The sequence below is a fragment of the Equus asinus genome, chromosome 10 (genome assembly GCF_041296235.1).
Source record: "Equus asinus isolate D_3611 breed Donkey chromosome 10, EquAss-T2T_v2, whole genome shotgun sequence".
In the NCBI taxonomy this organism is placed as follows: domain Eukaryota; kingdom Metazoa; phylum Chordata; class Mammalia; order Perissodactyla; family Equidae; genus Equus; species Equus asinus.
Genome location: NC_091799.1, coordinates 15,083,835 through 15,109,316, shown reverse-complemented (window position 1 = coordinate 15,109,316; position 25,482 = coordinate 15,083,835). Strand labels below are relative to the sequence as shown.

Sequence of the window (25,482 nt, the reverse complement as noted above, 5' to 3'; positions counted from 1 at the left end):
GGGGGATGAGGGGGTGGGGCCCTCCCGGGGCAGGTGGGGTCCAGCGTGTGGGTTGTGGCTCCTTCCTGTGAAAGTAAAGCAAGCTGGCCTTGCCAGCCCAGTGCCCCAGACTCTTCATGGACTCCAGGCTCCAGCTTGTTGTTTGAACCCGAGGATCCCCAGCTGCTCTCTGTCTCCAGGGTGGCACGCTGAGTCCACCAGCAGCCACTGCGTTCTTCACTCTCTGGACTCCCGGGGCCACCGACCAGTCTATGGCCCAGCACCTCTGAGACCTGTGTAAAGATAGAGCAAGTGTTGGTGCTTAGGTTTTTTTCTTTTTCTTTTTTGTAATTTTTTTCTTTTTAAAACTAAGCTCTGTGTTCAGCATGGAAACCAGGAACCAGGCTCCAATCGCATTGACTGATTTTTCTGGTTCCTTTTCAGGAGTGAAAGCTCTTACTCTGCCTCCCCTGGAAGGTCAGGGGGCGTAAGTGCCCAGCGCGATCTCCTTGAGGAGAGAGGGGAGGAGTACTTGAGTGCTTTTGACAAGAAGGCCCAAGCAGACTTTGACAGCTGTGTCTCTTCTCAAAGAATAGGCCAGGAGCTTTTGTTTGCACCCCAAGAAAACGTTCAGGAAACAGGTGCTCCTGGGGGTCACACCCCGAGCCTCAGGGGTTCCCCACTGGAGCCCGACTTTGCCCCAGCAGACAAAAAGCCAGAGTATAGCAGTTGGGACATTAGCCAGCAGCCTAAGACCACTGACACAGCCAGCGGTGTCGAGAAGGAGGCGCCCCCAGAGGAGCCGTCCTGTAACGTCTCCTCCTGGGAGAAGGAAGGGAGCCCCAACAAACAGCCGACCCTGGAGCCTGCGTGGAGTCCCGACCCCCGGGGCTCTGGAGGCCAGCACCAGGAACAGACCAGCAGGACCCGGAGGTCGGGGCCCATCAAGAAACCTGTCCTGAAAGCCCTCAAGGTCGAAGACAAGGAGAAGGAACTAGAGAAGATCAAGCAGGAACTGGGGGAGGAGAGTGCCCGCCTGGCCAAGGAGAAGGGGCCGATTCTCAAGGCAGAAAAGGACGAGGATGAAGAGAACGATCCCGCGCTGGCCAACTCCTCCCCGTCTGCCTTGGAAGACCAGGGCTCTCCCAGCGCTAGTTTGGGCCGCGAGGCCAGCAAGTCTGAGGAGGATGAGAAGATGGACAGGGCCTGGGAGACCAGAGCCTCCCGGGAGTCCGGCGATACACCCCCAACAAAGAGGAATAACTGGATCTTCATTGATGAGGAGCAAGCCTTTGGGGGCAGAGGGCAGGCCCGGGGCCGCGGCCGCGGCTTCAGAGAGTTCACTTTCCGTGGTAGGCCCGTGGGCGGCGGCGGCATCTGTGGTGGTGGGGTCCTTGGGGCGCGGGGCATCTACAGCAACAGCCAGAGAAGTAGCCGCGGCCGGGGCCTGCGCGAGTTCGGTCAGCCCGAGGACTTCCCCAGAGCCAAGCCCCGGCGAAGAATTGCCAGCGAGACCCACAGCGAGGGCTCCGAGTATGAAGAACTTCCCAAGCGGCGTCGGCAGAGAGGCTCGGACAACGGGCACGAAGGCTCGCTCCTGGAGAGGGAGGAGAGCGCCTTGAAGAAAGGAGACTTCAAAGATTCCTGGCGGTCCAACAAGGTGTACTCTGAGGAGCACGGTGGTCTGGATGCTAAGAACCGAGGCCCTCGGGCCTTTGGGCGAGCCCTCCCTCCCCGCCTCAGCCATTGTGGGTACGGGCGGAGAGCCTTCGTGTCCAGAGAGTCAGCCCCCTGGCACAGCAAGAGTCCGGGCGCCTCCTGGCAGGAGTACAGCTCTCCTGACGCCGGTCCGTCCCGGCGACCCGCGGACAGAGACTGCATCCCAGATGCCTACAGACATTCCGACTCCTTTGGCACCAGGGGCTTTGAGGACAGCCGCTTGGAGGATAAGAGGTCCTTCTTCCAAGATGAGCACGGGGCAGATTCTGAAAATGCAGAGAACCGGCCCTTCAGGAGAAGGCGCCCCCCGCGCCAGGACAAACCCCCTCGCTTCAGGCGCCTCAGGCAGGAGCGTGAATCCTTGGGTCTCTGGGGACCTGAGGAGGAGCCCCACCTGCTGGCAGGTCAGTGGCTGGGCAGGTCCAAACTCTGTCCTGGGGACAAGAGCAGCACTGTGGGCCACAGGTCCCCCGAGCTCTCGTACCAGAACTCCTCTGATCACGCCAACGAAGAGTGGGAGACAGCCTCCGAGAGCAGCGACTTCAGCGAGAGACGGGAGCGGCGAGAAGGCCACGGGGCCGAGCCCGACTCCCAGGTGGATGGCAGCCTGCCTGGGGCCAGTTTGGGTGAGAAGAAGGAGTTGGCCAAGAGGAGCTTCTCCAGCCAGAGACCCCTGGTGGACAGACAGAGCCGAAAGCTGGAGCCGGGAGGGTTTGGGGAGAAGTCTGTTAGGCCAGGTGGTGGTGAAGCTTCTCCCCGTTATGAGAGCCAACAGAATGGGACGCCTTTGAAATCCAGAAGGTAAAACAGAAACAAAATCCCAGGTTCTTATTTGTTGCTGCTGTTCTGTTATGAAGCCAGTTTTGTAAGCAGCACTTCATGCATGCATGTCCTGCCATGTGTCAGGTGCCCCCAGTTCTCCCTGTTGTGCTCCAGGTGGGCGACTGCCCACCACGGCCATTGTGTGTGAGCCTCTCCATCACTTGCTCTTGCACTGCTTGTCCGCTTCTCTTGTGGCGTGTTGTTGTTGTCGTTGTGTGGCTTGAAAACCAAAACTAGAGTCCCCACTCCCATGGTCCTCTTGTAGCAGCTGTCCTAGCACCTGTCCCAACAGTTCAGCCTCCACATGTGTACTCGGAGCTCCGCCGGGGGCCGCTGCAGTGAAGGGGCGTTACCCGTGGGTGGAGCCTGGGGAGCACCAGATTCCTCTGTTCCAGGCTTGCTGCTGGGCAGTGTCCTGGTGGCGCATTGCTGGCCTCCTGGCCCTGCAGAGACGGCTCTTCTCCGAGCCGCTCTGCTTCTCAGCAGTGAGGAGATGTGGCACCGTCTTGGGGATTGCCACTGTGGCATGGTTAAGGGCCAAGCAGTAGCAAAACAAAGCGGGCTGCCTGAGGCCAGGCGAGCATCTCTTATCTGGAATTAGAGGCTTCGAGGTGGATGGTCTGTGCTCGGTATCGGCTCACTGCCCACAGGCTGCCCTAGAATCAGGGAGGGAGGAGCCCACGTGCAGGGCATGTCTCATGCAGCCTGCGTCCCTGACCATGCACAGGTCCTGCCCCAGCATGCTGAGGAAGACTGCTTCCCACCTTCCATCCTCCTTAGAATCCAGGGTACGGAGATGTGGGGTGTAATTGTCATACCCCCAAAGAAGGAGTCACAGGAGGATGCTGAGGCTTTCAAGTATCGGTCTAGCCTAGCTTTCCAGGCCCCAGATGCCAAGACTTGGCTTTGCTTCTATTTCTGCCCCAAGAGCCTCGCAGTAGGTCAGGGCCCGGGCTCCTTGCTGGTCAGTCTCCTGTGATAGGAGCAGAAGGTTCAGCTCTGTTCTGAGTGTGCCCCCTTCCTTCTCTCCTTTCTGCAGCCCCGTTGAGTTAGGCACACAGTGGGAAGGAGCAGAAGTACTGAGCCCTGGGAATGGGGTCGGGGAGAGAGCAGCTTTCCCCATGAGCAGGTGGAGCGCTGCTATAGTAGTGAGGCTGGGGGTGGCCTTCCACCTCGGCTTACACATGATGCACTGCTGCTGGTGAGCAGCGTCTACAGAACAAAGGGGCCGGTGGCAGGAACTGGAGGTGGATCAGGGCACTGCGTGTGTTGGCGTGCTGTGTGCATGTGTGATTTTTCCTTTCCTTTCCTCCCCCAGCCTGTGGTTGCTGAGCTCAGGATCCTCCTTCTTTTTATAGGTCCCCAGATGAGGCCTTGCCTGGAGGTCTTGGTTGCAGCAGTGGGAGCGGCCACTACACCCTAGAGCGAGCAGCCCATGCCGCCTCTGACATCCCCGAAGCCTCCTGTGAGAAAGCAGAGAAGGAGGCCAAGCTGGCTGCTCAGAGGGCAGGCGAGCAGGGAGAGACCATCAAGCAGTTTGACCTGAACTATGGAAGTGAGTCTGTCCCCTCACATCTTTGTGGGGAAGAACCCAGGCAAAAGTGAGGTCCACGCAGCTCCTCAGGGCCCTGAGTTTGCCCTCTCACTGACCATCTTAGCGTCTGGGCAGCTGCTGGGCTAAAGTTCTGGGGCTACAGCAGTGAGCAAAACAGATACGATTCCTGCCCTCGGGTCGCTCATAGCCTTGCCGAACCCTCATAGCAGCCCTGCGGTGTCCCAGTTTTTTTAGAGGGGGAACCTGAGGCCCCGAGGGGTTGACTAGTTTGTCCATGGTCACGCAGCTGGTTAGGAGCAGAACTGGGACTCCAGTGCATCTGTCTCCAAAAACTGTTTTCTTAATTGTAGTGCTACTCAGGCCTCTTGTGTTTGAGATGGCATTGTGTTGGAGGGGGTGTGGAAGGGTGTAGAAATCACAGCCGGTTTCTGTAGACCCCAGTGGATGCAGTGCAGCTTCTTGGTGGTATCAAGCCAGGTATTGCCCGGCCTTCTGGACTGAGCCCATCCTTAGCCGTCATGTGCCTGTAGGGTTGGGTTATTCTTGGCTTCTGATGAATGGAAACACTGTCCTTCTTGTGGAATCTTGATTCAGATGCCATCATTGAAAATTGCGGGTCCAGCCCCGGGGAGGAGAGTGAGGTGGGCTCTATGGTGGGTGAAGGCTTCATTGAAGTCCTGACCAAGAAGCAGCGCCGCCTGCTGGAGGAAGAGAGGAGAAAGAAGGAGCAGGCCGTGCAGGTAAGCGGCTGCAAAGTGAGCAGGGAGCTGGAGCGGGAGGGCAGGCTGGTGCAGAGAAACCCAGAGCAGAGGTGAGGGAGTCCTGAGTGGAGCCCGAGAGAGAAGAGAGGAAGAAGGGAGTGTTTATTAAGTGTGCATTGTTTCCCAGTGCCCACTAGCCTGGTAGCCCTGTGGGATTAGGTGGTGGTGTCCCTGTTCTTAAAGAGGGTGACTTGTCCTGGGTGACAATAGCTGAAATATGGCTGAGCAGGTTGGAGACCTCCATCAGCCCCAAAGTCCATCCTCCTTCCACTGCTTCCGCCTGAGTGGGATGAGACTTGTCACCCTGGGAGTCACGGGGGTCAGGGACCCTGTACTCAGCTGGAGTCAGGGCTGGGCTCTGCATGCTTGCTCCTGCTGTCGACATTCAGATCGCAGTCTTGTCACCCCTTCTCCGGGGTGGCTTGGTTGGCATTGCAGTTTGCATGTGGTTGAGGTCTTGAGACGAGTGTTCCAGCGTCTCTGGAGCAGTTGCTGGTGGTGTGGTTTTGGTGTCTGGGGTACTCTTCCGGGGAGAACTTGTTATTCTTCATGCCTGACATCTAGGCTGGGCTACGTTGCCTTATTTCTCCCTAGGTGCCTGTCAAAGGTCGAAGTCTTTCCTCCCGGATTCCTCCTCGGTTTGCTAAAAAGCAAAACAACTTATGCCTGGAGCAAGGCGACGTGACTGTGCCTGGCAGCAGCCTGGGCACTGAGATCTGGGAGAACAGCAGCCAGGGTAAGAGTTCGGGAGCGGGGCTCAGCTGCTTGGCCCGTGGCCACCTCACAGGCCCGGGGTGTGTTCTTCAGGAACAGCCTGCTTTGAGGGCTGTGAGTACAGATGGAGCATTACTGTTTCCCAGCTTTCTCTGCTGGGACTTAGGTGCCATCCTGGCACCCTTTGCTGCCGCAGCCCCTGAATGGATGTAAACTTCTCTGCCTGAAATTTGGAAGGGCAGAGCATTCTGTTTGTGCAGTGATCAGGAGAAGGATAGCCCCCCGCCCACCCAGCCACGGTCACTCGGAGAGTTGGCTTGACCTGGCCCATGTCAGCTGTCCCTTTTCTGTACCTTATGGGAGAGCAACAGGTGACTGTGAGGGGGACGAGCAAGAGCCCAGAGGCTGGCTGTCTGTCCTCTGCACCCTTCCTAACCCAGAGGGAAGGGACTGTTGGCTCCTCCCTAAACGCTCTCTTAGAAAGACAGCCTTGGGACAAAGGGGGACCTTACTTGTTGGAAAATTTGTGTCCCTAAACTTTAAAAAAAAATTCATATCCAATGCTGTTTTTTTGCCAACTTTTCATGTTAAAATACAAAACTGGGGGCCAGCCCTATGCATAGTGATTAAGTTTGGCACACTCTGCTTTGGCAGCCCAGGTTCACAGGTTTGGATCCCAGGCACAGACCTGCGCAGACCTACACCACTCATCAGCCATGCTGTGGTGGGGATCCACATACAAAATAGAGGAGGATTGGCACAGATGTTAGCTCAGGGCCAATCCTCCTCACCAAAAAAAATAAAGTCCAAAGCTGTTTTAATTGAAAAGATTCTTCTTTAATGCCTATTTGGGGCAGGGCCCTGCAGGATGCACAGATGCATAAAACAAAGACACGTGACACCTCAAAGGAGGAGCTTGGAGAAGTCATCCATTTCTGGCTTATTTTTATATGAAATAGCAAAAGCTCCCAGAGTGAAGTGACTTGGCCCCACCGCCACATGACGAACTCCCAAGATTCTTGGTTCTGGACCTTGATTCTTTCAGCTTTAATCACATGGCCTCTCCTCATGTTCCTGGTTAAAACCTTGCTTCCAACAATTGCCAAAATAACATTGGAAAATACTCAACTCCGATTGAAAGTATGATGATCCTGTAATAAAATATTGACATTGGTCAGTTGGGTGGTGTGTGAGAGCGATGGTTATCATTATGTAAATGTCCAGAAGCACCCACCCGCTGGAGTGGGCAAGCACAGCAGCCTGGACTTGAGTCCTCCTGGGTTGTCCGGCCTCTCCCTCCAGGATTCTCCCTTGTGGCTTCAGAGGGCTCCTGGACCTTAAAATAGCGTGTAGGGTTTTGTGTACGTACACAAGGTCCGTGGCTTCCTGGGAATCTCAAGAGTGGCCTGTGAGCTAATGAAAGTTGAGGAACGCTGGCTTGGATCTTTCGAAGTCTCTGTAGAAGTAGTTGACTTAAGTGTAAGGAAGCTTCGCCACAGCAGAGGTGCTGACAGAATTCTAACAGGTGTGAGTGAGAAGTTGCTGGTCTGTTTACTAGAGCATATACTCGATGAGATAATGAGAAACACGATTATTGAAATCCGTCTGCGGGGCTTGGCAGGTTGGGTGAAGCTGTCAGACGGGCTCCTGTGTATTCAGTCTGTTCGCTAGCGTGGTGTTTGCAGGGCGGGAGGGTGGTTCGGGGCTGGGGTGGATGTGTAAGCTGCACCTGTGCCGGTTGGTCCTCTGATGCTCTGGTTCTGTCTTCCTCCCTCTGGCAGCCCTCCCTGTTCAGGCCTCGACCAGTGACTCCTGGACTAAAGCTGCCACTGCCTTCAACAGTACCGAGTCTGGCTCTGCCGAGGTGAGTGGCTGCTGTACCTCTCGAGTGCTGAGTGTGTGCTTACCGTCCACGTGGCTAGCTTGTCCCGGGCCCCCTTCATCCCGGCCACCCGCTGAGCTCTCCCTCAGCCACAGCGGTGGAGCCTGGGTCAGAGGCCATTTCCATAGGTCCTGGCTCACTGCTGGTCTTCAGCCTTGATTTCTGATCTGTGTGAGGTACCTGTGGGAGAGGGAGGAAGAGAAGGATGCCCACAGAAACCCCCCTGGTAGGGTGAGCGATGAGGGCCTCTCCTCCGAACCTGGGATCAGTGGGCGCTTGGCCTGGTTTGGGTCGTGAGCAAGATGAGTTTGCGGTCTCGGCCCAGGGCACCGTGTGTCTTGCAGTTATGAGCTCGGGCAGGGTTGGTCTGTTTGGTCATGTGTCTTCAGTTATTAGGCACCACTGGCAGGTCAGGACTGAAGTCAGGGTGAGGCTCTGCGAGGGGCCGGCAGTCAGGGAGACCCAACTCAGGGCCGCGCTCAGCCTCACTTTTTGGATGGTCGCGTTTTTGAGCCTGGGGTCAGGGCTCTAACCCATTTTGTGCACAGCAGGGTTTTAAGAGCAGCCAGGGAGATAGTGGCGTTGACTTGAGCGCCGAGTCTCGAGAGTCATCTGCGACCTCCTCGCAGCGCAGCTCCCCGTATGGCACTCTGAAACCCGAGGAGATGAGCGGGCCCAGTCTGGAACCCAAGACCGACAGCCACAAGGAGCAGGCTCAGAAGCCATCTGAGCACAAGGTAACCTGCAAGTCCTGTTCACAGGGCCAGGGCCTGGGCAGAAGGGGCCCTGTCTTTTGTCCTCTTCTATTCCTGGGTGCTTAGAAGCTAGCAATTGGGGTCGTCACAGTCTGTGTGTCTAAGCCTCTCTGCTTCTCCATCAAGGATTCAGAACAAGGCTCAGGACAGAGCAAGGAACACAGACCAGGACCCATCGGCAATGAGCGTTCTCTGAAAAACAGAAAGGGCTCGGAGGGGGCCGAGCGGCTGCAAGGGGCCGTCGTCCCGCCTGTTAATGGGGTAGAGATTCACGTGGACTCTGTGCTCCCAGTGCCACCCATCGAGTTTGGAGTCAATCCAAAAGTGAGGTTTTGACTTGTTCGCTTTCTTCCCTCCCTTTTTTGTTTTTTTGCTGGTACTTGGAGAAAAAAGAGGGGCTTAGACAGGCTGTCTCTTAGGGCAGCGAGACGGGAGCTCCGCACACTGCTGGAGGAGCTGTGTTGGGGTGGAGTTGTGCACAAGGGTGCGCTTGAGCAGCCTTCTAGATTGTCTTGCTGACTCCAGCCGGGTTCTCAGGCTGAGCAGGCCGGCGATGCTCCCTTCTCTGTTGGGTCAGCCAGTGGGCATGGGCGTGGGAGAGGATGAGGGGGTGGTCATCTTGCTCATGTGCCCTAAGGAAACATCTGGCCATGTTGCTCGTGTGGTGAATGCTGCTTAGTGGAGTTTCTGAGTCACTGAGACCAGACGGTACCTAGATCAATTAGTGTGCGTCTCCGCCGAAAGGCGAGCCCGGATGATTTCACTGGGCTCTCTCCCCTCTCCTCAGGACTCCGATTTCAGCCTGCCGCCTGGTTCTGCATCTGGGCCTGCAGGGAATCCAGTTGTCAAACTGCAGGAGGCCTTGGCCAGTAACGTAAGTCTGTGCTTCCGCCTCCAGCTCTGCTGGGCCCGTGCTGGCAGGCCCTGGGCGAAACGAGCCTTATGTGGCTCTGAAGCCGAACCAACACCAGCTGTGGGGTCGGGCGGACCTGGGTTTGAGTCCTGACGCAGTCGCCAGCTGGTTACATGTTCTCGGGCATGTTGCTTGAATGTTCCGCGCCCTGATCTTGTGACCTTAAAATGGGATAATGTGATTGCTAAGGTCTGGTTTCTTTGGTGTTCTTTGATTTTACAGTCTTCCAAGTTCTGTGGAAGCATGTGTTTGAGAATGCTGGGCTAAAGGCACTTGTTTACTCTGAGATTTCTTAGAGTCCCTGTAATATGCTGATGGGTGCTGGGCATCTGCAAGAGGAGGGTCTAGCAGTTGCATTTTCAAACATATGTTACCTGGCACCTCTTTTCCAGTTTCCTGAGGGGCTGACACAGGACTGGGGGAATCCCAAGCCAGGTAGCAGGTTCCTGCGTGCTGGTAGCCAGTCATTTTTATGTTGTCGAGACATGGCTGCCCCTGCTGGAGCGCTCCCTGGGCTGTGGTGTGGAGGTGGTTTCCAGGGACTTCAGTCGAGGGAATCTATGATTCCCTGCTTGGAGGAGATAAGCTGTGGTCTCTGCTGCTGGCAGCTTCATCTTAGTGGTCTCGAGTGCATGCGGCCACAACAGAAGGTGCATTGTGACGTGCTGTCTTGTTTCCTCTGTGCCTGTGTGTGTTCCATGGTTTTTTCCTCCCCCCAGGCTGGGTTAACACAGAGTATTCCCATCCTCCGGCGCGATCATCACATCCAGAGGGCCATCGGCCTCTCCCAAATGTCCTTCCCCACTGCTGACCTCACTCTGAAGGTAACACCAGCCCTGAGCGAGCAGCCCCGCCTACCTCCTGGCCTTAGATTTGTGCTGTCCACTGCCTCCCTGGTGGTAATTTTCATCCCTCCCTTGCTTCCAAAGATGGAGTCTGCACGCAAGGCTTGGGAAAACTCGCCCAGTTTGCCAGAGCAGAGCTCTCCAGGCGGCGCTGGCTCAGGCCTCCAGCCCCCGTCCTCTGTGGGAGCCTCCAGCGGGGTCAACTACAGCTCCTTCGGTGGGGTTTCCATGCCACCCATGCCTGTGGCCTCTGTAGCACCTTCTGCTTCTCTTCCAGGTATCTGCACTCCCCCTACCCCTGCCAGCTCAGGGAGCCTTCTCCATTCCCTCTCTCGAGAAACCCTGGATTGACAGCCCGAGCATCACCCCCGCCTTGACTTAAGGAGTGTGAAGAAGTGGGAGTTTGTGTCTAGGCTGGGTGGTTCTAGCTTCCCCTGTTCGGCAGATAATGTGCACTTCCTGCTTCCCTACTCTGGGAAGCGGGGCCAGGGGCCTTGGGCGAGGTGCTCCCAGCTCCTGGAGAAACCTGGCTTTGATCAGACCCGAGTCACGCGCAGGGCTGTGCGCCTCATTCCTGCCCGCGAGTGTGTCTGCCCTCTGGGCTGCGGCTCCCTCTCTTAAATGGGAAGAGGGCGGTGGTGGCGCTCTGTGTGGTGGCCGCGCTGAGGAGAGGAGGTGGTCCCTAGAGAGTGCTTTGCATCCACCGAGCTCTCCACAATTGATAGCCATTTTTATTGCTCTGTTGGTGCCCCAAGGGAAGAAGATGGGGTTTTTGAGGGCTCAGCTGCCAAAGTCTCAGTGATGCAATTCCAATAGATCCTTCTGACCCTCCACTGTGGACTCAAAGCAGGGAGATGAAGAGGAAAGTGACTGAGAGACCAAGGCAGCCCTCAAGTAGAGTGCGGCCCCCTCCTGAGCGTGCGGAGCAGGGGGCCAGTGGTTGGTTGAGAAGGGTAGGCTGGAGCCCGCTCCCCTTGGGCCCTGAGCCGCTGCCTCCCCAGGTTCCCTGAGGGATGAGGTAGGGGTGTCAGCGGCGGGCGTGGTGCTGCAGGAGCACGGGCCCAGCAGCAGGGGACTGAGCACACTGTGCACGCTCCTTGCCTCCCACTGATTCCCCAGGAAAACGTGCACTTGTAGAATGTCCCCTAAAGGGCCACTCAGGAGCAGTGGACTTGATCCTGTTGTACCTCCTCTCGGATTCTGTTTCCAGGCAACCACCTGCCACCTCTGTACCTAGATGGCCATGTGTTTGCAAGTCAGCCCCGGCTGGTTCCTCAAACGATACCTCAGCAGCAGAGTTACCAACAGGTGACGACAGCAAGCAAGGGGCCCGGTGGGGTTGGGGGTGCAGCACACAGCGTGATTATTGTCTTCATTTATTTGTTCATTGTCTGTTTCGTTTTCTGTGTTTCTCACGTGTAACACCTAGCTCCTGGCACACCACGGCAGTCAGTCCATTTTTGTTGAATGACTAAACAAGAGACAAGATAAATGGAGCTCAGTGCTCCAGACTCTGCTGGTTTTCCTTTCTCAAAGTTCCCCTTCCTGTGTCCTAGCTGGGGAATTAGCTGAAATGGAGTTCTCTTTGGTGGTCAGGTATCCTTCTGATGAAAAGAAAAAAGGCCTAGACCCCCAGGCATGGATGCATTTAGAGAGAGGTAGTTTTAGAAACGAGCAGGTGTTTGTCTTTATGCAGGATTGGCATACTTTCTGTGCTGCAAGGGGTTGATTTCTGGAAGTCTCCCTCCTGAAACTGGTGCAGGGCCTTCCAAATGGTCCAGCACCCCCACAGACCCGTGTGCCTGCACAGACCAGGACAGTGGAGCTCTCGGGGAGGAGCACTGCTCCAAGTGCAGATTCGGGGACAGAGGACTTGGCCTGGCCTCACCCCTTTTTAAAACATCTTCTTAAATGTTGCCTGTTTAGTTGTGCAAGATTCTGATCTTCGTGTCCTTGGCTCGTACTGCAGTACTGCGTGTGCTCTTCCCCGTGCGCGCGTCTGTTGACGGCTGTGTTCCTGAAACCCGTCTCTGTTGCTGAGCGCAGCTAGGATCCGTTTTGGTGCTGCGCAGAGTCCAGTAGAGGAACATGCTGTGGTTGGGATGGCTACCAATGTTTTGCTTTTTCCTGAGAGCAAGGGAAGCACAGGATGTGCCCGAATGTGCATGTTGGGCAGTGTTCCAGCTGCCTTGCAGAGGGGCCGGGGCGGTGGACGGTGGGTGACGGAGAACCAGCTGGGAGGGCACGGTCGTTAGCTCCCTGGCTTCCCGTCCGCAGGCTGCCGCTGCCCCGCAGATCCCCATCTCCCTTCACACGTCTCTTCAGGCTCAAGCGCAGCTCGGACTGAGGGGCGGGCTCCCCGTCTCCCAGTCTCAGGAGATCTTCAGCTCCTTACAGCCCTTCAGGTGAGGTGCGAGCGCTCGGGGCTGGCAGCTTGCACGCAGAGGTTCAGACCTTCGTGGCCTGTGGGCTTGTTCCTTTTGTCCTGCTGCTGTTCTGCACGCTCTGCTTTCGGGGGCTGGGGGAGCTCAGTGATTACGGTTCATTATTGCCTGTTTTGCAGGAGCGGCCATGGGTTCGACTGGGCCTTGCTTTTCTTTCTGTGTCCTTCTGCCACCTTTCCTTCTCTTCACCTCCTCTCTTCTCCCCCTCCTCCCTTCTTTCCTCCTTCCCACCTGGGACGTGCTCTTTCAGTGTGTCTGGCGTCCTGTGGTTTGGCATCACATAGGGTTTCCTGTCCTTGTGCAGTCTGGATGTGTCCATGTGTTTAGTCCTGTGATGTGCAAACTGTGCTCCGTAGACCAGCAGCATGAGCATCATCTAGGCTTGTTGTAAATGCAGATTCTCAGGCCCCGTCGCAGACCTTCCGAGTTACAATCTCCGGGAGCGGGGCCAGCAGTGTGTGTTTCAGCAAGCCCTTCGGGGGTTCTGATGCGTGCTCACGTTTGAGATCCATTGTGTACTCACGTACCTGACGCCGACTGTCTGTCTGGCTTTTGCAGATCTCAGGTGTACATGCACCCTAGCCTGTCGCCGCCCAGCACCATGATCCTCTCTGGAGGTACAGCCTTGAAGCCTCCGTACTCGGCATTCCCAGGCATGCAGCCCTTGGAGATGGTGAAGCCCCAGTCTGGCTCACCCTACCAGCCCATGAGCGGAAACCAAGCCCTGGTCTACGAGGGCCAGCTCGGACAGGCTGCCGGTCTGGGTGCCTCACAGATGTTGGACTCCCAGCTCCCACAGGTCGGGAACACAGTCACTGCCCCCTAGACACTAGACTTCTTTTCCTTCATGCTGTTTGTAGTCCTGACTGGTCCTCGGGCTGCTAGAACCAGGGCTAGATCTTCCACCTGTTCAGAATAGTCACGTCACCTCTTCACCCCGGGACAGGCTGTCGCCTCAGAGCACTGCTGCTTCTGCAGCCTCTCCCCCCGCTCTCAGACCGTGGGGCTAGGGGAAGCAGGGAGTGACCTCTTGGCATACTCACTGATGCTTCTAGACCGCTCTCCCTCCCTTCTCCTTGAGACCCCAGCTTTGAAGCCCACGCCGAGCTGGCCTCCGTGTTCCTGTGCACCCGGTTCTGAGTCCAGTGTTTGGTTCTGCGTCTTCCTCTCCCTTGACCCGTCGGCAGTGTTGGACAGCTTGAGGGTCACTCCCCTCAGTCCTTTGAGCCCTGGCTCAGTCTCTCCAGCATGGCTCCTGTGCTGGTTCTCGGCAGTTTCGATGTCTACATAGATGACACCCCCGCGTCTCCGTCCCCATGGGCTTTGTCCCCCAGTTATGTGGCCTCGCCACCGGGGCTTGGCTCTGCCCACACTCCCGTCTGGACCGGTCACTGCCAGTAGCTGTACCTCTTCCATCATTTCAAGTTGAAGGGTCCTACCCGGTCAGTACCTCTGAGTTTTCTAACTTGCTTTCTCTGCTCACCCAACTCCAGCCACCTCTCTATCGTCCCTCCCTTGACTGTGGGCTCGCTTCCCTCCTTGGCCTGGTTACCAGAGCCAGCAGAGCCTCCCCTCCACATTTGCCCCAAACCCCGCCCTCACCTCCATTCATCCTGGTTAAATCCCGTGTAGCCTCTGCTCCAGCTGTCTGACCAGAGAAAACAGACCCTCGTTTAGACTGGACTCGGGCTGAATACGACCTTGTTCCGACAGCCCACCTCAAGTGGGTCTGGGCGCCTCCCTGCACTCAGACCCAGTCCCCTGCCCTCTTGGTGGCTGGTGCAGACTCGCAGCTTTCTCTGCATTGCTTTCTACCCTACTGATCTTGGTTCTGTGTCACCAAGGAAATAAAAGTAGTAGTAAAAAAAAAAAAACCCAGAGAACTTCTGCAAGCTCCCCCCGCCTCTTCTCTTTACCCGTGTGGGCTGTTGCCCTGCATCCGGTGTAGGCCAGCTGTGCGCTCTGCTCTGGCACCCTCCTTCCCACCTGCTCTGGGCCAGGCTCCAGCACGTCTCCCTCTTTCCTGCCTCAGTGTCCTTTCCTGTCAGCACACAAATGTGCTACAGTGCTGCCCTCCTGGTATGAGAGTCTCTGATTACATGCCTGCCTACCCCTATCCTTCCTCTTTTTAAAAAAAGCAAAACTTGAAGGATGCAGTAGATTCTATGTTGCCAAATCCGATGGTTCGTTCTTCACACTCCTCCTGCTGGCCCATAGGCGGCATCTGACCGCTGATCACCCTTTCCCCCTTGAATCATGCTCCTCTCGCGGTTGTGAGGACTCTGCTCCCGGTTTTCCTTCTGCCCCGCTGAAGCCCTCTTCCTTGGTCTCCTTGGCTCTTTCCTCCTTGCCGCCCCCCGCCCCATCAGTAATGTCATATTCCCCCTGGGTTCTGTCCTCGGCCTAGGAATAGTCTGATCCATTTCTCTCAAATTTATGTCTTCAGCCCAGATCTGCCTCCTGGACCTGAACTCCAGACCAGTGGGCTGCCCAGCATCACTATCGTGATGTCTTGTGGGATCTCACACTGAGCATGTGCAAACATCATGTCCAAAACGTGATCTTCCTCGCAGTCCTGGTTGTCCAGCCACACTATCTTGGGGCCCTACTTCCCCTCACACCCTCTCTGCTCCTTCAGCAGAACCTGTTGGCTCTACCTTTGGAAAGTATTCAGAATCCAGCCATTTCTCATCCCCTCCACCCACTGCTTTGTCTGGGTGATGCAGGAGCTCCTGCCTGATGATCCTGCTTCTGCTCTTGGGCCCTGACCGTCTGTTCTCAACGCATCAGGCAGGGTGCCCCTTAAAACACAAGTCAGGTTATACTATACCCAGAGCCTGCGCTCCGCGGGTGGCAACGCTGTCCTCATCTGCATCCTGCACCATGTTGTGTGCAAGGGGGAGCACAGGGTCTTGAGGCTCTGGCTGCCACATGTCTCAGTGATGCAGTTCCAATAGATCCTTCTGACCCTCCACTGTGGACTCAATAGCAGGGAGATGAAGAGGAAAGTGACTGAGAGACTAAAAGTGGCCCACCCCGTTCCCCTGTCCCAAGGGTCTCCAGGCCCCCCTCCTTCCTGTCACCCGTCTTGTTCTGGGCTTTAGAAGTGGTCAGTTAGGCCTGCGGGCGTCCCCCCGTTCTCCTGTCGTAACATGCTTCAGAAGGATCCAGGAGGCTCCCTAAATCCCAGAACCCACTTGGGTCGTGTTTTCTCCCACCTTAGACACGAAACAGTGAAGGTGTTTTCCCATTCTGTGCTACACAAAGGGCTGCAAAGATGCCCTTCCTGTGCAGCTCTCAGCTTAGATGTTAGTCCCTGAGAAGCCTTCCTGACCTTCCCTGACGCTTCTCCCCCGTGCCCCCAACCCCCTGCGCACAGGGTTTGCTGCCCACACTCCGGCACCGTTTCTGTGTCCATCATGTCACTGCGCTGTCATCACCATTTCCCGGTCTGACAGTGTCCTGGTGCTTCCCAGCATATAGCGTGCCTTCAGTAAACCTTTGTTGGATGAAAGCAAGAGGGGCCGGGGAGACACAACCCTTTGTGAACTCAGAGAGGAGCTGCACGCTTACACCGTGAACTCCTTGGAGTGTAGCGCCTGCCCGTTGTCTCATCACCTGCTACACACCAGTGATCAGACTTGCCCCCTGCCATCGAGAGTGTAAAATCTAGGGTCATCTCTGCTGTACTCTAATAGAGACCTAGGATCTTTACTGGTGTGCAAAGGCCCTGCTTTCATTCCTTTGAAATAAGAATCTGAAGTATAACATATAGTCACTCTCGGATGCATGTATAACCACTGGTTTGTGGCTTTCTCCCCAACGTCTCTTCCTCCTCCTGACTGTCCCTGTTGTCCAGCAGCTGACGATGCCGCTGCCAGGCTCCCAGTTGCCCCTGCCTCGGTATGGCTCTGGGCAGCAGCCCCTGATTCTGCCACAGTCTATCCAGCTGCCGCAGGGGCAGAGCCTCTCTGTCGGGGCCCCCCGAAGAATTCTTCCACCTGGGTCCCAGCCTTCGGTCCTTAACACCAGCAGAGAGGTAAGGATGACGTCATCCCGCTGTGATCCTGGGGACGGTCATTGTCTTATCAGCCCTTTCTAGCTAGTCAGGAACCACTGTTATGGCAGAAGATGCCAGAGGTCTGGGGTACAAGCTCCTGGCCTCACCACGCCACTGATTTCCTACTTGTTGCAAAGTCCTCTTGGGATCCTATGACAGGAACAGGGTTCGGGGGTATGCTAGCAATGTGTGCAAGCTCGGGTGTGTGTGAAACCGCAGGGCAGAAAGGGAGGTGTGTGTGATTGACGCCCGAGGGCCAGCACGGCCTGGGAAGCATCTGTGGAGGCCGTCTCAGATCAGGTCCCGGAGATCCTGTTAGCATAAGCCTAGGGCTGGGGTCCAGGGGTTCTGCTGAGGATGGCCTCTGGGGTAAAGAGGTAATGTTCACAGCACTGCTAGTGCCCTGTGGTGGTGCACAGTCCGCTGCCCCATCCCATCCAAAACAGAACAAAGACATGTCACGGCTCCTGCTGCTAACGAAACGGGGTGGGAGGGCAGCTTGCCTTAGAAGATGCCTCTTTATCAGAAATTCTCAGGGGCTCTTACTGGCTTTGCCCATGGTGGTTCCGCGAGGGTCAGGCTGTCTCCAGGGCCATCAGGTGACAGCTGGTTACCTCTTGGTCTCTCTAGTCCTCTCAGATGGAGATGAAGGGCTTCCACTTTGCCGACAGTAAACAGAATGTTCCTCCAGGAGGCTCCGTGCCGTCACCGCAGGCCTACAGGTAAGAAGGGCCCTGGGAGTCGGATGCTGCGTAGCTGAGCGCTCGCTGTAGGTGCGACTGGGCGCTTCAGAGGAACCCGTGGGGCCCAGGGAGGACAGTGGAAGGGCACTGAGGCTGGTCCCCTTTGTAAGCCCATGTGTCACTGTGAAGTTTCAGTGCTGAGACACACTCGTGTTTTAGTTAACCACAGGAAAAGCAGCAGTTGGGAGAGTGGTTTTGTTTTTAACCATCGTCATCAGATGCTCTGGACTGGGGAGCTTTTTGGAAAGGCAGGAAAGGGAATGGCTAACGTCAATAATGTCAGAACCGACGCTGACTACTCAGAGCTTCCTCACCGGATTTTCAAAAAGGATTCGCTGGCCAAGAAGCCACACACCCCAGAAGGTTCCTTTCCCAGGGCCCGCTTTTCCCTGGACGGGCCTCTGACCCTGCCAGGGCTTGTGGGGCCGTGCCTTACGTACTACGAACTGCCACCTCTTCTTTGCTTCCTCTGTGTCTGTCTCTGCTTCCAGTAACTGTCCCAGGGCCCTCAGTTGGGTTCGGAGGTGGCTTTGTAGGAGTTATTTCGTGGAGTGACTTATATTAAAAAATGAGAGAACCTCTGGTTCTGCTGACTTTTTCACCCCTAAGGAAGATGTGCTGGACGGGAAGGCGCATGCTCTGGCTGTGGGCCCAGGGGTGGCACAGTCGACTCTGGTTAACATGTGGGAGATTCCTGGCGAGCCCTCCTGTCTGCACATGAGTAGAGCAGACGTGCTGACTTGCAGTGCCTGTGAGGTCGACAGCGCAGCTGCGGAGCACCATGAAGGCCTGACCCGCTGAGGAGCCCTCTTCCAGTCAGATCACCGTCTCTGCGAGTCGTTCACGCTGCCCGCGGGCGCTCTGCCCAGCTGGTCTGGGGGTGTCCAGGCCGAGGCCTCTCCTGTCACATCGTTCTCTACTTCCCACTGCATTTCCAGAGAAAGGGATTTTTGTGACTTTTCCCCGTTTCATCATCTTTTCTGTTGTTTTCAGTCTCTTGACTTCACTTATTTTTGTTTGTTAGTTCTGTTGTCTGACTATTTTTCACATAGGCCAAAACAACAGAGCTGGAAGGAAAATATATATGGAGAGCAGTACAGAACAATGCATACAGTTTGGAAGAAAGAAGGAAGCTTCACGTAGAGCCGGATGCTGCCACAGGCAGACTCCAGCAGCACCTGGCCCCACAGCGTTCCTCAGAGCCGCAGCCAGAGCGGGAGGCTCCCGTAACAAGAGTCATCTCTGTCTGTTTGGTGTAGGAATGGCAGCAGCTTTACTCTTTGGAGAATATTTAGGAAGTATAAGCCTTAACTAGTAGCCTTTGTTTTGTTGGTGTGTTAGTAGGGTTGGGAAAATCAGTGTAGTTTTACAGAGCAGCGTTTCCCAAGTTTTCTGGAAACAACCTCTGAGGCATGCCCTGCCAAAAAAGGGTTTCCTGGTCACATACTTGGGGGCATGCTGTACCTGAGACAGCTTGTTGGGAGTTGTCGTGCTCCTCAGCCTGGCGTCTACACGGCCTCCCTGTCGAGAGTCCTGTTCAGCTCGGCACACAGCACTTCCCACACGTTTCTTGACCACAGACTCTTTTCTCACGTAGCGCCTGATTAACACCCCTGAGAACGAGTGTCTCGTCAATGGAACAAATTTAGAAAGATGTTCTACATTTTTGTCCCTCCTGGTATCTCTCTCTACCACCCCCTCCCCCCCAAATGAAGACCAGAAAAATATTTGGCATAATTCTCATATCAGGTTTATAGACCTTTTTCTGGGTCATAGAATCACATTGCTCCAGACCCTCCAAACCCTGAGAGATGGTTAGTGTCCTCCGTCCATCCGGTCGGTGTCTGCCCACAGTGGGGGCCTCGGCCTCCGTCCCTTTGGGTGCGCCTCCGTGAGCTGTGTTGGCGGTGCCGACCGCCGTGGCCCTCTGCACTCCGGTGCTGCGGTCCTTGTCTCCGCTGCAGAGAGGTCTGCGCCGCGTGCTGTACTAGGCTTGACTCCGTTTCTGTGGTGACGCGTGTGTTCTCACCCCCTGCCTTTGGTTTTTTCAGGCCTAGCTCTGCTAGCCCCAGTGGGAAGCCCTCTGGATCAGCAGTTAACATGGGCTCTGTGCAGGGACACTACGCTCACCAGGTAGAAGATGGCTTTCCAGCCCTCCAGCCCCGGACGCTTAGGCCCGTCTCCAGGCGCCAAAAGAGAGGGGACGGTCCAGCCCATTTGAGCACAGCTCTCAGACAGAGACGTGCCCTAGCGCTTAGAGCATGGCGCCGGGAGCCGGGCAGCCCGAGTCCCTCCTGGCGAAGGCATTTCTCCTCTTGACGGGCGTCTGGATCCTTCCTTGTCCTGCAGAGAAGGGAGGATGCGGATTCCTCTGAGGAGGTGACGCCAGAAGGTGGACTATCCCTGCTAGTGATTTGGGCTGTGAAGGCGCTGGACGTGGTTAGGTCTGTGGGTCAGCTCTGGAAGCCGGGGCGTGTGTGCGCGTGTGTGTGCGCGGTGTCGCTCCAGTGAGTGCTGTGTCTCGTCTTGGTCCTCGGCCGGGTGGGGTCACAGATGCAGTGGCAGTTCCCCATCGTATGATGCCAGGGATGTCTCAGTGCCTTTGCCTGCAGGCGCTGCTCTCTCCACAGTGCTCCAGAACTCGATGGGGCTGCAGAGCTCAGACACGGCAGGCGAGGGTTTTAGTAGAACAGGATTCCTGGCCGGTGAAGGCGGAAGGTTGATGGCTCGTTTCACTCCTCCTCACTGGGCTCCCCAGAGGGTCACTCCTTGGATTGCTTGGACTGAGCTTCTAGGGCTTTCTTCCAGAGTTCACCCCACTGTGTGAGGCAGGATCGAGGCTGGTCACTCTGTGACACGCTCCGCTGTGCAGAGTTGCAGACTGATGGGACCCTGACTGGGGATCTCAAACAAGGGTCCTGGGGCAAGGTTTCCACAGAGTGGGGGTCGGGAAATGGAAGGGTCTGGGAGAAGCAGTCCGCCGCGTGGCCCCACGCCCCTTGTGCAGACACTCGGGGGTTCTGAGCTCGTAGGCTGCGCTGGGATCTGCTCGGGGCATTTTCACCTTGGGGCGTGGGGTGCACTGATTTGAAAAGGTTCTTCCCATCGGCCTTGGATGTGCTGCTCCTGCAGAGGCCCCTGGGCATCGCAGAAGCCTTCCCGGAGGGAGTACCCAGTGCCTCCCTGCCTCTCCGAATCACTGCACTCAGTGCCTGTGGGAGGGAGCAGAGCAGCCTCATGCCAGTGTCCTTCCTAGGAGAGTTACTTCTAAGGTCCTTCAACCAAAGGATGGCCTTCTTAGCGTAGCTTTTCTCTGTGACTCAGGAGCAGGAAGCGGGTGGTGGGAACTATGTATCCGGACAGGGGTTCCTGACTCAGGGTAACTTTCTTTGTCCCCATTCATCTGTCCAAAGGCAAAGCAACGAGTGGATGAAAAACCCAGCCTGGGAGCCGTGAAACTGCAGGAGGCTCCTGCGGCCACCTCCCAGATGAAGCGGACCGGAGCGATCAAGCCTCGGGCGGTGAAAGTGGAGGAGAGCAAGGCCTGAAGGTGCTCGGCCACACCTCGCCCGGCGTGAGGACAGTGCCGCCGCTCGGCCTCTGTGCAGCCAGATGCCCAGGAGTGTCCCCAGGCCCCCGTCCAACCACCCGGCCGGACTCAGATCTCCCTTCTCTTCTCCACTCCCGAAAGCTCCATTGTCCAACCAGCTTGCACCGTGGATTTACGGCATTGACCTGCTTGCTTTAGTACGAAACAAACAAACAGATGAGCAAACGACTCCATTCCCACCTCCTTTCCACCTGCCCTGGAGTGACTGGAGCCTCGTGCAGTGCAGCTTCCCCACCCACCTGCCTCTCCTGGCCCGCTCCGCTCCGCACCGCCGGGCACCTTCTCAGCAGTGCTTCCTGCCCTCCCGGCCCTCTGGGCCCCAGGCACAGTGATTTGGCAGCAGGGTCATTTTAATTTGAGGCTTTTTATTTTAAAAAGCAGCTAAGGTTTTGTCAAAGGAGAAAGGAAAGGAAAACAAAAACACAAGCTACGTCTGTACAGCTAAACTTTTCTACTTTGTTCTCCATCCTCTCCCTGACCCCCACTTCTGTTTCCGGTAATTTCCTTTCATCTCTCTCCTGTTTAGTTTCATACATCACTGCGATACCTTAAGAGCTGACTCAAGAATGCGTCTCCTCCTGCTCTCAGTTGGTTAACCTTTGAGAGTTCTTGCAAAAACAAGTGGAGGGTGCTAACACCCCCCTCGTGAGCACTCCGATGGCCAGCTATCTGCTGTGGGAGGCGAAGGAGCAGGCGCCTCAGTTGGGTTCCAGGCCCTGGCCTGATGAGCACAGGGAGCTTATGGGCAGCCCAGTGAAGATGATGACATTTTTTAGCATAAGAATTACACAGAATTTCTGTCCTGGACTCTTCTAAAGCCAGTGGATACGCTGACTGCTGGGCACCCAAGATGAATCATGGAGATTTAAAGTCACTGGTGTTTTCTAGTTTGGCCTGGACGGGGCCAGCTGACCGCACCATAACCCCATCTGTGTCCGTGCTTTGGGGCTCCAGCCCCTGTAGGGGCTGCTGTTTTACACATACTCCCATTCCTGGAAGCCTTCCAAAATACACCCTTCTCCTCCTTCCTGTGCCTGCCTCTTAATCCTCTGGATCCTCCTGTCCCTCCGACTCTCACGCAGCTGGTCACTAGAAACCACGAGGTTTTTCCACGTGGTGACTGGAGTGCACAGACTGTTGTTTGGTGGGTCTTCAGCAGAGGCGTGTTGTCCGTGGGGCTGCTAGGAGGGCTTTCTTTTTCTCCTTCACTCCCAGCAGAGGCCCAGCTGTTGGGACAGAGGGCCCTGAGCTGCACAGTGGTTATCAGTCTTTCCAGATGCTTGGGGCAGGGTCCAAGGGGAGGATGGATTGCAGGGTTGACCGTGGTTCCCAAAAGCCTGGGCAGCCTCCGAAAAATGACAGCCTCTCTAGTCTGCACAGCCGCCTCTAGCAAAGCGTTTGTGTGAGCCATTTTATGCTGGTTTTTCTGTTGTTTTTCAAATAAGAACTAGAAGGAAATCATCCCAGATTCTGTCATTCCACGGAAAGGGGAGGGGAAATTTCAAGTTTTGCACATGCTCTTCAGAGTAACTAACCGGCCATCTACTTAAAGGAGCTGCTGTCTGCCACCGCTGGTGGTCCCAGGGAAGGCCTGGCTCAGAGGACGAGCAGTAGCAGGCAGGGATGTGCCCTGCAGAGTCCACCCTCGGTGTCACCGTGGGTGTGTGACAGTCGCTCAGGCTGTGGTTCTAAGCTCTGTGTAGTGTGGAACATGGGGAAAGAGGCGCCTCGGGAACCGCTGGGGTAACTCCTTGTTGCTCTGACTGCTTTGAGGAAGTTGGGAAACAGCCTCCTAGCAGGGTGCCAGGTGTTGTCTGGAGAGGGCCGTGTTCTTGAAAGATGCTTTCCTACTCAGTCTGTAGCTCTCAGCATCCCCCTCTGGCCTCCACCCACAGACCCCATTTCTTACCAGCTTGACCTCTTTTTCTTTTTCATCCCCTGAATCTTTACTCTGAAGGCTCTTCTCAAGGAGCTGCCCGCTCGCCTGCCATGTGCTCACCTGCTCTTCCCCTCTTACCCGGCAGCGTCTGACTGCAGCTCCACTCCCCCCGCCTGCCTCCATTGCCCTGCTGCCCCCGCTGGGCCACACACGGCCCGCTGCCTGCACGCTTAGGACCACGGCCAGACCCCTCACCTAGGTCCAGTGCACGTTGTCTGTCAAAAGGAAAAAAGATTTTCTCACTTGGAAATTGAACAGAACAGTCCTGGATGCTGTTACAAACTCAAGATGTACCCTTCAGGTGAACCTGCCGTCAGAGTGACAGTACTTCCTGTTTGAGAAAAATAAACACAAAAGGGTCACCTGTTCTCCAGCCCCTTTCTCTATCTCTGTATCCCCCCTCCCCAATAAAAACAGAAAACACTAGAATTTATTTATATGTATTGATGTTGTAGGTCTAGGTGAAAACAAGTAAATGTTTCACTGCTCTATTTATATATAATGTCTGAATTTTTCTGTGCAGGAAAGGCCAGGAAATTGCATGTGAAGTTCAGTGCGTTCACCACCTCCATGTGCCCGTGCTGCGGTCTCTTTCCCGCTAAGATACAGATGTTAAATTGGACTGTGGGGGCAGAGGGCAGGTCTCGGGCCTGGCCAGCACCCAATCCCTTCCTTGGTCTGATTAAATACAGTTTTTAGTGCAGAGATGTTTTAAGGTGCAATATCTCTCTTCCTTTCATGTGGTTTTAGAGCCAAGCTCAAGGTAATAGGACTAAGGGTTTTGTTTTGGTTTCAAACCCCATCAGAGTGCAAATCCATGCAGAGACCTCTGCCAGGGTCCGTGGGGCCTTTGGCACAAACAGGTGAAGACCAGCACTTAACCTTTCTGCTGCTGAGATGGGGGCGAGGGGTGTCAGAGCCCCCTCTCACTGCACCTTTGCTTGCTAAAATCACCCTCCCTTCTAAAGTTGGCAGCTTTGCCCTGGCCATTGATGGTGCAGCCCATTGCTTGGCAACCAGTGACCCTGCAATAGTGTCCCTCCAGTGTCAACTACTTGGGGGTGAAATCCCAGAGTGTGGGCTTGTGTATCCGAGAGGCATCGTCCACCCACTGAAGACTTCTCTGCCAGCTGTATTTGGTCTGGTTTTCTTTACTGTTGCTTCCCCTTTTTTATCCACATTATTATTGTTTTCAAACTTGGAATTCCGACACTTCTGGCTCTAGCTTCCTTAAGGGAGAAAACAAAGGATGACTCTTAAACGTACAGAAAAATTGGTTCGTCTGGTTCCAAAGCCGTGGTCATTCCAGCCACTTCTAGAGATACTGGGGTGTCTTGTCATTAAATACTGGCATCAGTTCTCTCCAGCCATGCCCTTGCCCTCCTGTCTTCTGGATCTGCCTTCTGGATGGTTGATGAGGTTTGTGACTGATGCTCAGAGCCTTAGGCTGAGGGTGTGCCCATGGCCATGTTCAGAACTGGCCCACTGAGACAGGCAGTGTGTGGCAGACTGGTAGAGCCCCTCCCTGCTGTCTGGTTCCCCTCTGCTGAGTAGCTGCATGTTCTCTCTCCAATCTATATTTGTCCCTTTTCACTTCTTGCAGAGCCAGCCTGGGTTAGAAGGTCTGTTGGAAACGGCCTTCAACAACCAAGGACACTAGTGTTTGTGCTTTGTTGTGTTCTGTGATGAATGGGAAATGCGGACCTCCAGAAAGCCAGCTCTTCCTGTTTGAAAATGTGAGATGGTTCTAAGACAAACAGACCCCCGGGACAGGAGCAGCTCAGTGTTGGGGTCAGACTCTCTCCCCCGCCGTGCTCTCCCCGGAACCACCAGCGCATACCCGGCTAGTGATCTTCCAGGCGCATCTGACCTGCTGCTCACCAGTTCTCCACCCCGATAGGGTGGCCTCCAAGATGGTAGCACGTCCCCAGGGCCCTGTCTTCAGCATGTTACGAAGCCTTGGAGTGGGAATTTCTATTAAGGCTCTGTGGATGACTTTCTTACATTGTTTAAAGGGGTTACTGTACTCTAAGCTTTGGACCTCATGCCTTGCATAGTGAAAGGGGTTTGGGGTTTTCTTGAGAGGATTGTGTTTTGTTGTTTCCTTTTATTTTGGCCTTTCCTCTCTTCGTCTCTTCACGTAGACCAGATATTTGAAAGGGCAGACGATGGCTAAAGGTGTAACGTGCAGCTTGTTCATATGTTATTTTGGGGATGCTTTTACCTTGGATGGGAAATGGAATCATGGATTCACCGGGCCGTGGCGGCACACTCACCCTTCGCCCTTTCCCTCCGGTTCAGTACCTATTGTTTCTCCTTTCAAATATGTGATTGTACTAGCTCTTTCCATATGAAAGAATTCTCCTTATTTAAATAAAAAAAAAAAAGTAAAAAAAAAACCTAAAGCTGAACTTGCTTTCTCAGGCCGTGTCCGTCGATTCTCTGTCGTTTCACTGGACAGACTGACAGATGGAAGCCTTTGACTCTTGAGGGTCAGTTTCCCTGGAGATTAGGGGTGACTTGGCTGAAATGCCTTAAAGCAACATGGGGGAGAGGAGATTGAAACCTGTGGTTAAGGTGCGTCTTCCAAGTGGGTTGTTGGCATAGCAGTCCCCACCCTCTCGTCACCAGTGGATGTACTGGGGGTGTGCGTGACATCTGTGTGCCCTCCACTCCCGCCCCCCACTTCACCTGAGAAGTAGGTGCATCCGAGGAGATGTGATTGATTTGTCGTGTTTTGT

At 55.3% G+C, this 25,482-nt stretch overlaps 1 protein-coding gene and 2 non-coding genes across 22 annotated transcripts in view; all 3 read left to right on the top strand.

Moving 5' to 3' along the window:
- Window positions 1-23,164, top strand: part of PRRC2B (proline rich coiled-coil 2B) — a 90,664-nt gene extending 67,500 nt beyond the window's left edge. For 8 of the 20 annotated variants that reach the window (XM_070518500.1, XM_070518493.1, XM_070518495.1 and 5 more), the window contains 16 exons: window positions 424-2,499; window positions 3,879-4,075; window positions 4,670-4,815; window positions 5,431-5,572; window positions 7,332-7,414; window positions 7,981-8,169; window positions 8,314-8,511; window positions 8,975-9,061; window positions 9,820-9,924; window positions 10,030-10,222; window positions 11,156-11,253; window positions 12,223-12,350; window positions 12,948-13,188; window positions 16,249-16,428; window positions 17,080-17,171; window positions 19,244-21,190. In XM_070518500.1, the coding sequence (XP_070374601.1) occupies window positions 424-2,499; window positions 3,879-4,075; window positions 4,670-4,815; window positions 5,431-5,572; window positions 7,332-7,414; window positions 7,981-8,169; window positions 8,314-8,511; window positions 8,975-9,061; window positions 9,820-9,924; window positions 10,030-10,222; window positions 11,156-11,253; window positions 12,223-12,350; window positions 12,948-13,188; window positions 16,249-16,428; window positions 17,080-17,171; window positions 19,244-19,511 (4,423 nt within the window). In that variant the 3' untranslated portion in view covers window positions 19,512-21,190. Of the gene's footprint in view, window positions 1-423; window positions 2,500-3,878; window positions 4,076-4,669; window positions 4,816-5,430; window positions 5,573-7,331; window positions 7,415-7,980; window positions 8,170-8,313; window positions 8,512-8,974; window positions 9,062-9,819; window positions 9,925-10,029; window positions 10,223-11,155; window positions 11,254-12,222; window positions 12,351-12,947; window positions 13,189-16,248; window positions 16,429-17,079; window positions 17,172-19,243 lie in introns of all 20 variants that reach the window. The other 12 variants (XR_006533078.2, XM_044778527.2, XM_070518501.1 and 9 more) reach the window with 12 other exon arrangements.
- LOC123289639 (small nucleolar RNA SNORD62) lies at window positions 10,739-10,823 on the top strand. The gene has a single exon (XR_006533703.1). It is a non-coding gene; the product is annotated as a small nucleolar RNA SNORD62 (small nucleolar RNA).
- Window positions 15,324-15,409, top strand: LOC123289638 (small nucleolar RNA SNORD62). The gene has a single exon (XR_006533702.1). It is a non-coding gene; the product is annotated as a small nucleolar RNA SNORD62 (small nucleolar RNA).
- Window positions 23,165-25,482: the final 2,318 nt, after the last annotated feature.